The sequence below is a fragment of the Tyto alba genome, unplaced genomic scaffold (assembly GCF_018691265.1).
Source record: "Tyto alba isolate M040663 unplaced genomic scaffold, T.alba_DEE_v4.0 Super-Scaffold_9, whole genome shotgun sequence".
Lineage (NCBI taxonomy): Eukaryota > Metazoa > Chordata > Aves > Strigiformes > Tytonidae > Tyto > Tyto alba.
The window spans coordinates 31,901,803-31,920,849 of record NW_024881330.1 but is presented as its reverse complement, the minus strand read 5'-3'; the positions used below and the strand labels follow the sequence as shown (position 1 = coordinate 31,920,849).

The 19,047-nt window shown below is 39.6% G+C and overlaps 1 protein-coding gene across 3 annotated transcripts in view; it reads right to left on the bottom strand.

Annotated features, from left to right (window-relative positions):
- Positions 1-500: 500 nt before the first annotated feature.
- TPD52 (tumor protein D52) overlaps positions 501-19,047 on the bottom strand; it is a 125,991-nt gene continuing 107,444 nt past the window's right edge. For all 3 annotated transcript variants that reach the window (XM_042785790.1, XM_042785792.1, XM_042785791.1), the window contains one exon: positions 501-787. In XM_042785790.1, coding sequence (XP_042641724.1) covers positions 634-787 — 154 coding nt within the window. In that variant the 3' untranslated portion in view covers positions 501-633. The remainder of the gene's footprint in view (positions 788-19,047) is intronic.

Genomic DNA, 19,047 nt, shown 5'->3' with positions numbered 1-19,047 from the left:
TTATCTTAAATACACCTACAGAAACCTAAGACCTACATTGGCCTATTACACTGAAACAGCTTCTTTTCATATATATTAACAATCAGAGAAAATTTACTAACATGCATTGGAAATGAGAGCTCCAATTAAAGCAAAGAATAATTTCCAGTTGTTCATGCAGATGGAGATAAAAGCATGATGTATTATAACAGAGATTAAAACCAATATTTGCAGTAAACATTCTGCACTGTAACTTGGAAATCAGGAACCCCTGACATTGTTCTTTATGAAACACCGTACTGGAAGGAGCACCATGCCAGCGAGCTTTGGTCTTCCTCCATGGAAGTACAATGTTTTAGATCAACATCACTTTGGGATGGAAAGACTAAACTCTGGAATCCTTTATATACGAATATGCAGTCAACCAATATTATCTAGAGAAGCTCAGTTAACCTTTTACATTTAAATCTAAAGGAAAAGCGCTGCAAAGATGATTGAATAAAAATGGAGCAAGAATCAGGTACGATGTGCTTACTGTCTTTTATTGATCTCATTATTTACATAACCAAGGGGACAGAAACTTTTCATGTATTTCCTGAGGAAACATTAGTATAATTTGATATAGTGCACAAAGTACATTTATTTATATGAAATTTACTCATTTGGCTTTGTTTGCTTTCTTTCCACAAGCCCCAAAAGCACCGCATCAGCTTCCAGCAATGTTGTATCGGTAGATGCGCCCAAGAACCTAGATGTGAGTTCAAGATCCAGCAGTCTCAGGCGCACTTGGGTTCCTCTCTGGTATTTTCTGTGAAGAAAAGGGGAGGGGGGAAAGAAGGTAAGTTTCGTTAAGCAACGGTCTTGCATCTCCTAAGGCTGCTCTGCTGTCTGCAGAACCAAAGCAGCAGCCCCACAGAAAACGAGGTGCTGCAATGGAAGGCTATTCAATGCATCAGCACTAAAACGGCCAGGACATGCTCTGTAACACCACAGAGCCAGCCTCTGCTGATACAGTCCTGTCCCTGGAAGAGCAGACACCACCAGATCCCACTGGAGGAATGCAGGCTCTACAGAAAAGCAGTTTATTATGTAGGAAACTGTTTGTGTCTTCCATCAAAGCATTTCACTGTATCATCTGCTATCATGCACACAATTCCCTGCAGGACAACGTATCATTAAAGGGGAGGACAAGTCATCATTAGATCACTGGTGACACTGCTATTAACAAAAATGTATAATGCCAGATAACTATGGTTTATATTTCCAACTCTGGGCCTTGGGCAAGGGAACTTTTCTTGTCTTACCCCTTCCTCCAAACAATGAATATGGTATCATCTACAAGTTTTTTATTACATATAATTAAAAAGAAGCCCCACGACTATTGTAATGAAACATTCTGCCTATGGGGTTGGGTTTTATTGTTTTATGCTCTTTTTTTTCCTTTCTTCTTCCTTTTAAGTCAGAAGACGTGAGTGTTTCAACGTGTTTTAAAAACAGACCCTGTGTCAAGATGGTCGTGCCAAATTAGTTAAGATTTGTGAAATATTAGCACCTTTTATAATGCACCTGGAGAGCTACTGATCAAAGTCCAGCAATAAAACAAAATTATTCTTCTCTTGAAAGTTCAAACCATACTTTTTTTTTTTTTCCCTAGTCAAAACATAAAGAGCTGAAGACGCATCAAGCTTGTCCACCTTGAGCAAAAGCAAGAGAAAGTTTGAAAAATTCTCCAGTTACAGACTGGAGAAAATGTAACAGGAAAGCCTGGTTGCACCCAATTCCACCTTGCTCATTTTCACCTTCAGCTTGGGCAGACAATCTTTACTGTCCAATAACTGTTTGCCAGCATGGAGCAAAACCGAACTGGGTTTCAATTTTCTTTGGCACACCAAACCAAGATCCTTTTTGGAAAACAAAATGTCTTAAGAAAAGATGATGGCCTTGTATTTATCTTCCCTCCCATTTTATTTCAATTCAATCTTACATTATTTTCCTGTGGCTCTTGATTAGTTCTGGTTAATATACTCAGTTGTGTTACTGCAAACAAAGATAATTTGATACCTTCACTCTGAACAAGTAGCTACACAGGGTACTTTGTCAGCAGGGTTTCTGCCAACATTCATCCCAGTGAATCCTGTCGTGATCTGCATGAATCAACACAATGGAAATAACACAAATTTTCTAAAAAAAACATAAAAGTGAAGTCCTTTATCTGTGCAAAATGTGAGTAACCACTGTTGCAGTGAAAAGTACAGCACAGCCACCAAAGACAGAGAACAGCTCATGTTTGGTTGTTCTTGAATAGCTGGAAAGGACCAATTCTGCCCTTTTGCTGTGAAATACTTGCATTTCAGAACAGTTTCACAACTGATGATAATTATTCATGAAAGCTAACGTGCAACATTTCAGAGGAGTACAACAAGGGCAAAAGAAAATTAAAAGACAATGTGTAAAACCTTAAAAGTTGATGGTATCTTCTCAGATTTGTTAGGCTTATTAAAAGAAAAAGTTCTGCAAAGAAGTCAGAATATTTTGAGGTAAGAAGGGGAGTGAAGAGGAAAGCTCCTCATTAAAGAACCTTAAATGAAGATATCAGCTGACTAGTGATTTTACCCATTTGGGTATATGGGAGAAATCTCCAGAAAATTCTCTAGCATGAACCAAAACTTTACTGTACTGACAGCTGCTGGCTTGATGGCTTGCCTTTGCATCCAACCATAAAGTTATCCTGATCCCTAATACTTTTGGCATAAATTATCAGACTTTTCTGCCTTTATCAATGAGTGCGAGGTGTGTATGGGGCACGAGAAAAGACATTTAAAAAAAAAAAAAAAAAAAAAAAAGAGAGATATTAGGTTTTGAGAGAAAGAAAAATAAGAGGGAGCGAAAGAAATCTGAGAGGGAGAAATGGTCTGTGGAAACAGAAAAGAGGGAGAGGACACCTTATAATGAGAAAAAAAAGGAAGCTTGGGAAGATATGAAAGAGGGGATAAATGTTAAAGCAAGTGATGAAACAGCACTGAAAACACTGCAGGCAACTAGTGCAGAAATCAAGGAAACTATATAGAGTAGAGCCACAGAAGAAGAAAAAAGCCACTGAAAAGTAAAGACTGCATAAAACTATTAAAGCTTGAGTGACACTAAACTCAGACCTGTGAACTACAACATTCTGTGCTGCTTTTAAAAAGATGGGGATGTTTTTAACCTAATAAAACTAAACACTAAAACTAGTAGTTCTGTGATTAATTTTAAAGACCAGCCAACCCTCTGCCTTTTTCTGCTCTCCTTCTTCCTAGAGGAAAAGCAGCTCACCATTAACATAAAGCAGGGCACTATTGTGAAAACTGGCTTCAGGCTCCAACACTTTTCTACAGAAGATCAAACTGAACGAGGTTTAAATGTAATCAGAAGTCTTCTCTCTATTTGACAGCACAGAGTGGGATAGGTATTGAGCTCCATCTTTGTAACTGAAACACAAAATATTACTTTAATCACACAACAGTTCGTTTTGGGCTGGTTGCTAGACTACAGTGGTAAGTGTTTTGCAAGTGAACAGATGAAACAAATTTTTTCTAATCAAATCTTCAGAAGTGCTATTTAGAACCAGGAAAGTCCATGAGGAAAATCTGTGAAGAAACTGTACGTCTCATGATTAATACATCTAATTTAATAATCAATTAACAATCTTAAGCATGACTCCCCCCATTTTAGCATTATGAAGACTTTGCTCATTGTACAGTCTGCAGAGAACTTTGCTCAAATTTCCAGACATGACTTTAGCATATATTTGTAATGCAAAATCCAAGAAATTTTATTTTCATAAAAAGAATGACAATCTTCAATGCTGCTTCAGTAACTCAGATTGCAGATACTTTAATCGTCCTTAACTCAATTATTAAAGAAGGTTTTCCAGTCACAGCACATCTGCTTACAAAGAGATCCTGAAGAACACCACTTTAAGGAGCTGACGCAACTGACAATTTCTGTGAATATAAACGATTAGTTTTGTGACAGATGTTCCCTACAGCTAAAACACTTTAGAGTAAATGAGAAGTGGAGAGATGTAGAAAAAGTAGAAACATGAACACAATGTGTAGTGGTGGTCTATCCACCACATTTAGAGCAAGAGGAAACGATAGGTTGCTCTATGCATAGTAAGCCTATTCTACCCACGAAGGTATTTATCCTTAAAAGAGATAAAACTATCCTATGGTTAAAGCAGAAGCTTGAAGCAGGATCCAGAAACAAAGCAGGCATTTTATTATTTTCAGGAACGGTGTCCTAGGAGACACAGGACACCAGTATAAAAGGAAAGAAACCATCTACTCCATTTTGCAAAAGGACTTGCTTTATTTTTAAGTAACAATGCTCTTATTCAAGATCACCCTATCTCATGACCATCAGCAGGAACCATTAACCTTCGCCCAACCCCCAAGCACTGTATTTGTCGAGGATGCACGTGTTTTCTTCCTACCACTTCCTACTGCCAGGTAAGAGTGTTAAACTCACTTTGAAGTAGAGAAAGGTAGTTTAGTTGCATACGTAAGTGAAGGTACAGGAATATTCTACGGAACCTAAAAAAAATATTTTGCAAGTGGAGTCAAAGCTTTCTCCACTTCTACAGAATTGCTTTACAAGCGCTGCCAATTTTAACCCTTTGGGAACACTAGTTTTGCATGGCAGGGCTCCGCCTGACACCCAGCTTCAGAGAATCCACCAGCTGCTGCTGCTGAGCCATGACCCTGTCTCAGGCCAGTGTAGGTGGAGCACCCACTGAAGCACCCACCAGAAACCTTTGCCTGAACCACAGCCAGGGATCGATGGGCTCCAAAAAGCTTCCTCTATTTTGAATGAGTGCTTGCAGGCTCCTCTCCATCTCTCCTGCAGTGGGCAAAGCGCTGGTACTGGTGCACCTTTCCTCAAAGAACTGCTTCCAGAAGATGACTTTAAGTTGAGTTGGAGGCAACCCAAATAACTGCTTCAGTGCTCTTTGTAATTTTAGAACTGTCACGGAAAAGAATTTGAAAAGCAGCAAGATGAAAAATCCCTTTACTTATTTGAACCGTTAAGCCTGCACAACCATACATCACCAATGCATTACAGTATGTAAGAGCACAGAGAAAACATACAGTCCAGACTTGCTAAGGCTGCTTAAAGAAACTTAAAGCAAATACAAAAATTAAGGTTTAGGTCCTCTTGCTACATGAAAAGTAAGGCCTGTTATCTTTGCACGCAAATATCAAGCTATGTCTTAACTTACATAAAGTAGGTCTTCTCTTTGCTGAACACACATAAATGGCACACTGTGCACTTCCAAACTTAAGGAACTTGGAAGCTTCCCTCTGACCGACTGTATCCCTTTTACTGCAGTTTGGTCCCCATCCTAATCCTTTCAGTCTTGCACTGAAGCTTTAAATCTCTCAAAATCTTAATGATAAATTGAAGGCAACAGCCAAAACCCCCCAAATTCTTCAGTCGAGATTTTAAACTTGTAATTTTTAAAAAGTAAGTAATTTTACTATGTCCTCTTAAAATATATGAATAAATAAATAAAAAAAAAAAATCAAAACCAAACCAAAACAAACAAAAAAACCCCCCACAAATATTTTTACATAATCAAGTTGGAGGGGGAGGATATGGAATGACATATTTCAGCTTTTGCTAACTTTCAAGAACGCCAAGGGAGCAATGTTCTTTTTTTAATTTAAAAGTCATTTCAGGCTACAGCGAAAGGTTTACAAAGGGAGTTAACTTGGGAAGCAATGAGCATGTAAAAACAAGGAAAATGGGACAGCAGCTTTGCAGGTGTGCCATTTCACATGTAGAGGAAGCATCCTCGTTACTACATGGCATTAAGAATTTTATTCACTTTAAATTATAGGTGTAGGCATTAAAGCATTTTGTTAAACTATCCAATATTTAAAACTACATGTGATAACAAATTAGCAAGCAGTCCTTTTTCTATTAAAACTACTCAAGTTATTAGTTTATAATTTAAAGCAACAAACCTTCTATTCTTGGAAAGAGTGCTATAAAAATAACAACATAATTGCAGAAATGGTTGAGTCTCACCAGGTCTTGGCTAGTATTTTCCACTCATTTTGAAAATGCATTCACAGGTACCCTCTATTCCATACTATAAAAAAACAGGGCTAATATTTTGAGACAAATAGAATATTTTAGCTTCTATTCCCACTATTTCATTATGAGTTTTTAGTCTCCATTACCTCCTTCGGAATCATAACCTGTGCAATGCAAAGCTGAATGAATGAGCTAGGGCTGACTACAACCATTCTCACCCACTGTTCATTCTTCCATGCCACCTGTCCCACCCCTCACAAACATGCATTTCTGAATGGAATAGGAAAGCAACTATTAAACCTGGGTTTTAATTCCTATACTGAGGGTCTCATTTAGAGAATTTAATTTGAAGTTTTTAGATTTTTTGCATCATTATTTTTTAACATCTCCCAACATATTCTAGTGAATGGCATTGCAAAAACTCAATAAAAGGAATCCCTGGATTATCTCCCATATAAAACAGATTAATATAAACCACTCCAAAGACAGGGTTAGAGTAGAGCCATGATACTCTCAGAGAATGCCATGAGAAGTCTTCATGTCTTTCATTTTTGTACTGTGAGAATTTCAAAGTGTGTTTTTCAGATCTATTATTCAAGAGGTTTTGTTTCAGTGCCTTAACAAAGCACAATACAGAACAGTTTACAAGATTTTTAATGGTTTCATTTTACCTTACCACCATTCAATTCAAATCCACTCAAGATCACCCTGTAGCTCCTCATTAGCAATGCTGAAACTACAACGCATCCCCAGAAGCAAGCCCACCTCTACCTGACCCCAGCCAGCAGCAAAGCAGTGCAGATGGGGTGGGGCAAAGCTGTGTGTGGAACAACTCATCTTGTTTCGCAAAAAATGTTTTGAAGCATTCACAGATGCTGCCTGAGTCCACGCTGGTCTCAACTTTATCAGCAAACGGAGGCCACGTAGCTGGCTTAAGGAGCTACCGTGGCACAGATCTATATGATTTTTGTATAGGTCACCCCCTGATGCCCTACAGGGAAGGAGATCAGCAAGAGCACACCACTTCCCAGCAACCCCTCAACTCATTGCCAGTATACATAAAATACTTGTTCAGAAGAAATACGGATGACATTTGCAGATTGCTATCAAGTTGAAAGCAGTGTAGTTCTACGCAGAAATCTACATCTTGCTAAAGTGGCTTTTTCCATCACTGGGGCAAAAAGACCAAATCCTAGCTTTGTATGTATGAGCAAGACGGCAGAACATGGCAGTAGAAAGGTGGTGTGAATTCTACAGAGAGCAGAACATGGGATGGTAAGAGAGATACTAGGGCAGTGTGTAGTATCTTGCTCTCTACCTTTCTTAAAAGCTATTAAAGACAGCATCAAAAACATGCATAAAATTGAATAACCATGTACAGACCTTGACCTGTTAAGTTATAAAAAAGACTGAGCTGCCTATACATTTACAGAATGAAAATACTGGTATTAAAAGGCACTTAAATTTATCTGGGAAAAGCATGTAATGGCAGGAAAGTAAAGTCCAACAAATGCAAATGATAATCACAAGTTTGCCAATAATATTGATGAACCACTAGGAAAAAAACTCCAAGCACTGAGACTTTTCAGCCATTGATGGCTTCAACTGAAGAGATGTCGAAACAGATGTGTTAGTTCAGTTCAGGATAACCTGCTGAAATGTCATGTCTCGTGATACAGTGAAGTCCTGAGAGATGACCTGAAGGTCCCTTTTGGCTTAAATTTTATTCATCCATTATTTATTACCACAGCATCCAGTCTTTCAAATAAAAGATGGATGCTCAAATGGGATTTTCAGAGCATCTCTGTTCTCTGCAATCGAACACTTCACAAAAAATGCTCCAAGGTTGCTGGTTATATTCCATCAGAAAATGCAATCTTTCTTCTTGTGACTCATCAACCCACTGCCACTTCAGTCATATTTGTTTCCTACTAATTCGTTTTCCTCTTTCCACGAACTAAGCAAGTAAACATGCTCTCATTTCTTCTGAACATTTACCATTTGTGACACTTGCTTAAGAATTTTTCAGAATATTTTTGCTCCTTGAGTCAAAGCCATCCATTTACAAGGGAGAGGGCTATATACTCTGCTAGATACCAGCAGAGATCTAGATACTCTGCTAGATAAAAGCAGATAAAAGACTCTCCTATTCTTGGAAGCATTTAGCAGAATGCTGTAAGTCTGTGTGAAACCATCAGCTTAAACAACAGTCATTGTCACCCTGTGTTTTCAAACGACAGTGCATAAGTAGAGCCTATGGCAAGCATCCTTCAAACCAAGAGGTCTTTTATGCACCCAAGGAAGTCCAAAGCCAAACCCCACTTTGCTCTGACCACTGCTAAAGCAGAAATCTTAAATGAATACCAGAAAGAGTTTGGGGGTATTAGCTAGATCCTGATGTGAAAAACACCCTGAAGCATTTGAATATACCCCTGGCCAGCTGGAGCTTACAGAAGCAAGCACACACACGCTAGCATCACTGCATGTACTGACACTTAGTGGGAAGATTAACTACCAAACACATTGGTAAGAACAGCAGAATGTGGGGGTCACCCTATGATTAGGGGGTAAAATATTACCTCCAGTTATGCTTACAGAACTGCCCAGAATGGTAAAATATTGGTGAAGCCCTGACATCTTCATTCTGTGGGACCCAAGTTCAGGGACCTTGTCACCCTTCCCTGTGTCTCCACTGTTGGCTACTGAGACGACCGGTAGCCGACCCAAAGTGGCATAGACGTAGGTGAAGGAAAAATGGAAATTTTCATTCCTATAGCTAAAAGAAGGTAAATGCAAAGGCTGACAAGAACTGTTTTATGATTGTAATGGAAAAGCCCTGAGCAAACCACTGTGAAGACACTGTCAAGCTCTGCTATTACAATGATATCAATAATCGATGGCATTAGTTTCTACGACAGCAAAAAAAAATACAGCCAAAGGCGACAAACACTTAAATCTAATTCTGTTCCACTCAGTATAGACATTTAGACTCAGTAAACTAAAAAGTTACTAAGTAGTAACATGTTTGCCTTCAATTCAGACAAAAAACAAAGTACCCAATATTTACTAGAAAGGACCAAAAAAATCTTGCTGTAATTTTTGCTACAGTCTCCGCAAGAATCAATTTCCATTCCCTAAAACTTTTGGGACAGCATTGTTCCCTTTTTAGAGAAGGAATCCACAGCATAATCTGTATTTTAAAATGTACTTCATATCACATCAAAGATGAATGCTATAACCTTTTCTCTCCGGCATGGTGAGGTAAGCTTTGACAAGTGAAACTTGCGATAGGTGGCTCCTGTCTTCTAAGAACTTGTATCAGATATAGCTATGTCATTAGACAGTAATTTATGCCAGTTGCTTTCTCAGTCTATAACATAAAACATATCCTTTAACTTGAGAGGAAACATCACTAAAATAAAATAAATCCGAGCCTTTAGTCCAAATAACTTGAGGTTTTTTTCTGTTGTTTAAACTATGAAACGAACTATTTTGACTAAAATATTGCTTTGTAACTTACAAAAAGCTAAAAAATAAAATTATATACTTAAATATATAAAAAAATTAGCCAATTATACTAAAAAACATTATAAAAACCCCACAGCCCTTCATCCTTATGGGCACCAGATGCCAGGCAAACTGCTTAAAAGATGAAAGAAAAAGGTAGCCAAGTGAAAAAAAAAAAAACAAAACATTAAAAAAAAAGCAGCAAACAAACTCATGTGAAGCATGCTCTATCTCATACTGCTCTGTCCATCTTTCCCCAAGTGATCTCTACTGCACTTCCTGTCCCTTCCCTTTCCCATGCTGGGACCTTGTCTCACCCAGATACTTTTCACGTACATAGTCCTAAACCTTCAGCCCTCCAAATTTCAAATGCAGTTTCCACAATATTGTTCTGGTTTTCCTTTTAATACACGTGGTCTCAATATTTTTCTCTTTCCACACTTTGTTTCCTTAATTGTAACTTCTCCTCTGATCTCTCACTGTCTCCCTGGGATCTCTGGCCAGGCATTTCCAGTTTTTATCTCCTACCCTAGGAAAAACTATTAGACATTTTTTCTTGTCCTCACTTACCATCTCCTCACTGATCCTAGTCCCAGCCCATTTATCCAGCCAACCTCATTCTTCTTTCAGTTTCTTACTGCTTCAAGTTTTGTTTTGTTTTGTTTTTTTTTTTCACCAGTACCAACTAAATTCAGTTGTCTTCTTTTTCTTGTAGTGCTGCTCAGTTTTCCCACTCAGCCGATTCCAGTCCCCTTACACCAGCCATCCTGGCAGGTCTCTTACAAGGGATTAAAACCAGTGGATTTTGATAATCCAGACATGGTTATTATCAAAATTCAAATCAGACTGTTTCTACCCCTTACTGTCTGGGTAATGACACTAGCTATGGGAATAATGACAATGAACTTAAAAAACTGCCCAGCTTTGGTGCTTAACCCTCAATCTTTGTACAGATTGGAGAAGCTGTCACACAGGAAAAATTTCAGCAAACCAGGATAATTCACATACTGTCAGGAGGTTTTTGCAGATACATCTTCTAACCTTGCTCTGACACTCTCATCTGCACTGATGGTAAGTACTGTCCATGTCCTTTCTTTGTCTTTAAACCCCATCGTAGGTATAAATTGGATTTATTCTTCTCTTGGGAGAGCTGGATGCAGAGATGAGTGGGGAGGCTGGAATGGCTAGTCCAGCAGCAGTGAGTGCTGCTACCCATGTTAATATAAGGGCTGGCATATACAGACTGACAGAAAACCGAGTTGCTGAACAGCTGAAGCAGATACCTGAATTCTCATCTGCCATGAATCCAACAGCAGAGATGGGAAAGGTGTTAAAGATGAGGGGAGGCTCGGTACTAATGGTGTGAGGTCTCGGAGAAAGACTGGGATGGGGAAGCAGGGTCTGGAGGAGGTGCAGGTTGAGGAATACAACTTTGGAGAATGTGGGTGAGGTCTGTGGAGAATACTGGGTTGGTGAGAGTTGGTGGATTTGAGCGAAAAGGAGGAAGAACTGGGTGGGGCTCTAAGACAAGAGGAGCTGGAGGTACCACATGGTTCCCCTTTATCAGTCAACTAAGGCCGAGGGAAGACTGCTCCTTCCCAAAGGACTGCCAGAAAGTACCAGTGTCTTCTCTGCACCTCCCTATTCCCATGTCTTTCCCCAATTCTCCTTCTGGCTCTTGGTGCCTACACACAAGCACTGCCTGTAACCTCTGGCTTGCTCAGTCACTCTCACTGTTCACCTGCGGCAAAAGCCAAGTCACATTCACCTAACAGTTGGTCTATAAGATGCAGAATATGCAGGTTGCTCAGACAACTGCAAGACACTCAGTGAAGAAGTAATCAAAGATTTTAGCTAAAAACATTTGACAGGATCAACAGTATGGTCTGACAAGGTTAAAAGAGGATAAAATAGAATCTTGCATGGGAAAAAGGGACCACTGTAACAACAGATTATAAACCTAACTATTTCCAGTGCACACAAATCATCCTGAAGCATCACTGAGTGTGCAAATCTAGAATATATGCCTGCATTTAAATACCAGAGAACATTACCCAACATTTTAAGCTATGTCAAATAATACTTCTTTAAGTTTTCATTCCTTGTTAGTGTACATTTAATCTGAATGTCTCGAGAACAACCTCAGCTACTTACATTATGAATGAACAATATGGACTAATAGTGAACAGACTTTTTGATGAAAAAGAGGTCATGGTGCTCCTGTAAAAGGAACATTTTCAGATTTGGTCAGGAACATTTCTTTGTAAGCTAACACTTGCATTATTCATTCAAATGGCTTTCACAGTTAATAAAAGCCTATTCAGAGACAACATGAAAATCTTACAGGGGAGTGGTGACTTAAAAATACAACTGGTTTGACACTGTCAGTTTGTTTTTCAACAACTGGCAAGGAAGAGTGTGAAGCATAGGGAAGGCTCACTTCTCTGCGGAATGCTATGCACCTGTCTTTGAGAAAACCCAGTATTTGATCGTTCCACTTTCTGCTAAAAATAACTAGTGTTAAGAGGTCTTAACTGGAGTCTAGAAAGGGACAGTTCTGCAAAAAGTGCATTTCGAATTTTAAGAAAATGCGTTTCATGAAAGATGAAAACGTATAAAGTACATCCATGAAAAACACAGTGGGTCTAAGCAAGGAGTTAACAGTGAGACAGCTCACCTAGCAAGACACTTACCTGCTGCACACAATGATGTCAGGAGTGAGCTCAGATTGCTAAAGGCAGCTTTTAGAAATACTAAAGGGAGGGAAAAAACATACAGAATAGCATGAAACAAGGCATTACCAGTCACTATTAAGATATAAGAAACAACAAAGGTTAACCTAATGCTATAGTGTTTGAGGTTGAGGAAATATAGACTATCACTGAATATAACTATCAAAAGGAACTTAGAAGGAATGTCAGAAAATTTAGTTTTGGAAGCAATATAGAAGAAATGAACAGTTGGATATATGAAGAGACATGTAGGCAAAGATGGCAGATGCAGGTTGGAAATAGACAAGGAAGGATTTCCAGGGAAAGCTAGGAAAGAGACCATGCTGCTGGGTACAGCAGCAGAACATGTCCTGGTTTCCTGAAACTAAAGGCAGTGGAAGGGTAGGAAGGGTTTCCAAAGGGAATTCTGTTCAAGGGACACTGACACAGGAACAGGAGCATGCTTATACTTTTAAAAGGTGGAGTGAAAGAAGAGGGAAAAACTTAGAGTAAAACTATAATCTAAGCAATACAGTGAAATTGAAGAGACAAACAAGAAATAGACCTCAGGGATAAAAAAAGCTTATTTAAGAATAGTAAAAAGTAGGTGTATTCATGACAACAGAACTGCACCAGTATGTGGAATATACCTGGAAATGAGCTAGCAACAACTGCTGTGACATTGTACAAGGAGAAGAAAGAACCATCCTCCTGATCTATTTGTTTGGCTTACATACTCTTTTACAACCACTTTATCATCTTCTGGTCAATAGTGAAACATTGATGAGTTTTCATGAAACATGGTACACAAACATGGACTGAGAAAACATACCAAATCAGGCTGTGGTTCTTTTTTTTTAGATGTGGAAAGAGAAAAGCTCCACAGAAGATGAAATCATTACATCTTTCTTCACAGGAAGGAAACTATAGATAAAAATATCTGGGGAAAAAAGGAAGGAATAGAGCTTCTGTCATTAGCAGAACAAACTGAGAAACAAAATAACTAATGGTTATTATACAGAGTCAGATAACTTTCTCCTCTATAGTCTCACCTCCAAATTCTGCCTAGAAAGAGCTTCAAGAATTTTTCATCTATAAGCTTTCTTGAGCCATTTTGAAATGGAGCCATACCTCATTTTCTTCATCTTAAACTGCAATCTTTCAACTAGGTCTACATAGCCAGACCTTTCACATCAGAACATATTTATTATGGGGGTGTAAAACTGCCAACCAAGAGTTAAGGTCATGACAAAATCTGTGCGTATTTCATAAAAAAATAACATGATATGTATGAAAGGAACTTAATCTAGACCCCAGCCGACAGCTCTGTGTTTCCCTTGCTTGGTACCATCAAAAACAGATGAGCTGGATTCACAGCTTTAGGCTGGCAACATCATCAACTGTGCCCAAAGCAGCTCCAAGTTCTCTGGCAGGCTGTAGCACAAGAAACGATTTGAAAGGGCTATACCTTTTTCTGCATGAGAGCTCAGGCAAACACTTAATGCTATTTGTTTCTAATTTTCAGTTGTTTTCTTAGAACCATTATATAGAAAACCCAGATGTCCTAAAAATGATTTAGAAGGCACGTATTGTGTCAGATCTTCATACGACTTAAAATTAAAGAGCTGAAAGTACGACAGCTCTATCTTCACAGCCAGACCACTTTAGTTAGCTCACCAAATACGTCTGGTAAGACTTCTACTCAACGCAGCAGAACTACTGCACAAGCCTGGGGCAAACCCCATGACTGCCCAAACTATGCCAACCATACCTTGTACAACTAACTGCTTGCCAAGGAGAGAGTGTTATTAGCCAGGCTTGGCTCAAACAATCCACTGCCCACAAAGCTACTTTAATGTACTGTCTCTACTGGGGCAAAAAACACAGTAATCCAACAATACATTACGATACTTTCCCATCACTGCAGCAATTCCCACCACAGGCAACACTTTGTCTCCAACAAAGCAGCCTCACATTCTGTGCCTGCAAAAAAACCTATCCACACTGTGGGGATGCCAAGAGGAACATCTGTGTGCTCAGAAGGACACAAAACTGGCTTTTTGTGTGCGTGTGTGTGTGTGCGCGCGCCTGGGTGAAAGAGATGGGGGTGGGGAGCTCACAGACAATAGTTTGTGTGACTGCCTGGTAAGGAAATGCTCTTTCATTCCCTTCCTCCTTCCTTTAATTTATTTTTTAATCTGAACAAGGGAGTCAAACAGCCACAGCACTTACCAACTACTTCTCCAAGTCCAGTGAAAAGGGTTAAGTTTCTCCCCTGTTACTAGTTTTAGCCTGGATTTATTTTTTACCAGAAAGGATTTCTTCAGGCATTAAACACATATATCTACTTTTAATCAAATAATTTGAGGATTCTGGGTCTACCTGCCTCTTTAGCACAAATTATTATGACTGTAATGTAGATCTCATTCATGAAATGCTTAACTACAGACAGCAAAATGGATGCATCTGTGGGCTTTGATTATGAACAAAGTGAAGTTTAAAAAGGAGGGGAAAAAAATCAGACAAAAAAAGTACAAATACTGCTGCCTTTCTGAATGTTGGGTCAATCACTTGGAGAGCGGTGCAAGAGAATGTGAACCAGGAACTTGAACTACCATGAAATTAAAGCTGTAAAGCAATGAAAACCAGCCCAGTGGAAGCAAGTGATTATAGAAAGACCCTCTACAGAGGGCAAAGACCATCGCATACCAATGAGTATTTATATGTTGTTTTAATATGACCCACTTACATTCAGCTATTTAAATAATCCAAAAATTCTTTACTGATGGATTGAAAAACATTTTCTTCTCCACTTTAGAAGGTAATTCTGGTGGTGGGACTGTCCTGGCCCGGTGACATTTAATTATGTTCAAGTTCCTGGCCACACGCAAAAATCAGAAGAGGCTTTAAGTTTTTTTTCCCGAAGCTATGCCTATTAATGCCGTACTCTCCTTCCTGCCCATTCTCCAGCTGCTTCTTCCCAAACTGTGTGGTGCAATCTAATCATCTGACAGAGACCATTAACTGGGACTGCTTCATGCCTCTCATCTTTAACGCCAGAAATACCTCCAAAACCGGGAACAAGTGTCCCAGGGAATCAATTAGCAGCAACTTATCTGTTTCCCCAAATATTTGTAACTCTTTAACCAACGGTCTGAAATTACATCCCCTTCCCTTTGGTAGAAAACGGAGCCAGGAGATGTAAATCTGGAACAGAGTTCAGACTTTCAATCAGCCTCTCAAATGCTGACCTTGCTGGGAACGTGCTCGAGCAAAACAGGCAGGTTTTGACATACCTGTTGCACATCAGACAAATATGACATTTTCTGCTCACAGTATGCAGTGTTATCTTACTGCGCGCTCTCCAGAGAGGAAATTGAGTTACAGGAGCTCCTACAACTCCTGTCCACAGGGAAAGGGAACAAGACAGCTCTGTCATCTGGGAGAGGCGTCCATGGCATTTTACTCTGGATTTGGAGACACTGGTCCAGCACTTCCACTTTAGGAGGCTCAGTGCAGAGAGGGCTAAACTCAGGCATGCAGAGTTCAGGTCTAGCAGGTCTCCCTGGGTGTGGAAGCAGTCCAAGCACCTTTACTGGGCAGATCTTGACTACCAAACCATGCAGATCTAAACTGCTTCTCTATGGTGCCAGATCTGATACAGCTGCACTAGACTCCCAGTATCAGGAGCTCCAAGGGGCACGGTGAAAGGGGCTTTTCAGAGAGTCAGATAAGGACAAGAAAAACTTTTTAGCTTGTGTTTAGCCCTGACCCTGCCAAATGAAGACTGATTACACATTTCTGCACCGGGCTCCAACTTCCAGAAGGTCTTATTGACCCAGGTCTAATGCTACCTGAATGGGAAGAGTCAGCTCTAGTTCAGTGCTGCGCTTAAACTGGAATTTAGGATGCGAAGGGCTACAACACAGCACTGCAAGAAACCAGCCCACATCTGGAGGGGCTTGAGGTGGGTGGGTGCCAACATCTCCTGTATGGAACCACTTGGATGTCCTTCCTCGTGCATCCTGCGACAGCTGTGAGAGCCTGGCAAATTGAATAAACTGGGCATTACCCCAATCACCTTGGAAAAGAGGTGACTGCAAAGAATGACATCCAAACTAGGGCTCATTCAGATAAAACACAGTTAAATCCCTGAGTAAAGTTAGACCATTTATTTGAGCTTAGTACTGTGCACAAGAAAAATGTTTCACCTGTTCTTTGCATGAATAAAAATCACCAGAAAATAAAAATAATTGCTTAACACAATATCTGTGCATGTACAGACAATATATTTTAATTTTCATTTTGAAGTTTTCAGTGAAACTAGTTGATGGAAATACTCATGAAAACAAGATTAGAATGGTTGAAGCCACTCAAATGTAAGAACTGCATATGATTTTTAGAGAATTTTCCATTTTCCCCCTCATTGTTATTGCCAAATCCTCAACCAGTTTCAGAGCATGGCTGTGCTACGTTTTCTGCAAGCATGTACAGAGACAGCAAATCCTGAAATATTTGACAACTAGTGCTTGCACTCTCTAAGAGTTCTGGTCCATGTCATTGGCATGGATAATCTTACTGATTTCTGTGGGTCTACACATACAGTGGTGCAATACGCCTGCACAATTGGCTGCTGAATTGGGGCTAAAAACCAACCAACCAAACAAACAAACAAAAAAAAAAAAAAAAACAAAAAAACCCCAAACAAAATAATGAAGAACAGATAGAACACAATAAGGAGGCAACATCTCATTAGCTGGACTTTTTTCAGAGCAGTAACTCTTCTTTATGAATGTAAGGTATTTCTACTCTACTACTTACCTCCAAACTTTAGGCAGTTGAACTGAAACTTTCTATAAAATTTCCTTTGCTACCCTGCTTCTCCTTAGCAGCCTTTTTTTGACTTTTTTAAAAAAAAGTCACCAGAAGTTTCTCTAGCTGGTGTCATAGGATACAAACATTCAGTGAGAACATTTGCTCCGAGCTAATGCTTGTACCAACTCCTAGAAGAACAAGCACCTTGGCCTATATCCTGTATTACCAGAGTAAAAAAAAGAAAGCTGTTAAGCTGCAGTCTCATTTTCTCTATTACCTACCACTGCTATAGATTCTACATCCAACCCTTGATAATACGCAAAAAATATTCAAACCCCGTATCATGGCCTCCTTAATTCATCACTGCAATTCCTTTGTAGTGCCTCCAAGTCCTGATCTTCACGTCCTACTGCCAAACTGCTCACTACTTAAGAAAATAAAGGTCCACATCCCCTTGTGCGCAGTAATTCTGCAAGGGTCTTCACTTATTCAATCAGAATTTATTTGCACTGCAGCTCTTAAGTGTTTCCCCCAAATCATAGGAACAGATTTCAAGCCCCCTCCCCATTTTTCTTTTATCTGCAAAACATTCTACTGAACATTTATGTTTATATTCTTAAAAACAGTGAGAAGATATTTCAAGACTCCAAAGATCTCAAACACTTAGAAAATGCACTATGCCTTTTTATAAACACAGGAAACCATTCTACAGCAAACTACAATCAGATGTTTGGTATGTTCACCTTTAGTTTCTGACAAGTAAGAACAAGTTTTGTATTTTAATAGGTTTTGAAGCTGTTCAGGAATAGTAAGCTAAATACATCCTGCCAACGAATTGCTGCAGATTTAGAGTGGTGGCACATACGAACAAAAAAGAGTGGTTTTGGAAATATTTGCAAAAAAGCCCAGCACATCCATCCATCACCCTTCCATACACTTCCCCCAGTCACGCACCCTTTTGTTTTCCACTTTTAACCTTTTACACTCTTTTTCTTTTCCCAAGCTGCCTTGAAAACCTCAGCTTACCACCCTCAAAACTCCGAGAATCTGTGCTGTAGAGAGCTGTTGTAGAAGCTGCGCATGCATCTCAACAGAGCTGAAGGAGAAGGCTGCACTCATTTGCAGTCCATATTTTTGTTCTGCCCTGCATGTGTCAGGGATGTTGGAGTCTACAAGGCTGGGACTGCCTGGTCATACTCATCCAGCCCAAACCTGAGCTGCTGAAAGGGCAGGCTGAGCCTTCTTCCCTCACCCCCACCTGGCCACTCCTGATGTTGTCCTTGTGACAGGGCACGCTCTCTGGCTGCCAACCTCATCAGCAACGGGATCCATTTGAAAACTAACAAAAGAAAAAACAAGGGCAGTTTTCTTCCACATCAGGTCCCTGACCCAGCTCTAAATGCAGCTGCACAAGGGAGATGGGCAGCGCAAGCAGCTGAGGATAATGCCAACCTGGACCCTGCCTGCTTCTGCTCACAGCAGAAGACAAGGCCATGAAAACAATTTGGGACCCCTCCATCCCTCTGTCTGCTGCTAACTGAGATCAAGAAGAACTAGTTAGATGGATAATAGGATAAAAGACAACAGGCTTTGCTGGTATATCATATTGGAGGGATTTCACTAAAGCAAATGAAAGCCAATGGAAAATTCACAGTTTATAAGCCCGGAATAAGATGGACACACAAAATGTTAGAAACTAGTCTTGTAGTAAAGGCAGCCCTTGGTTTAAATGCCAACTTTGTACTACAGATGCAGTAATACTAATAAAACAAAGAACAGTTTTGTCCCAATCAATGTTCAAATAAGCTTGGTCAATGAAAAGGGACCCTCTTATCACTTCCATCTATCTCAGAAGTCAGAGCTTGTGGTTAAATTTGTTAGCAAAAGTAAGAGAGATCTCAAGACTGCTTCCGAACCTTTCACTTGTTAGTCTTTTCTTTCTCATTCAAGAATT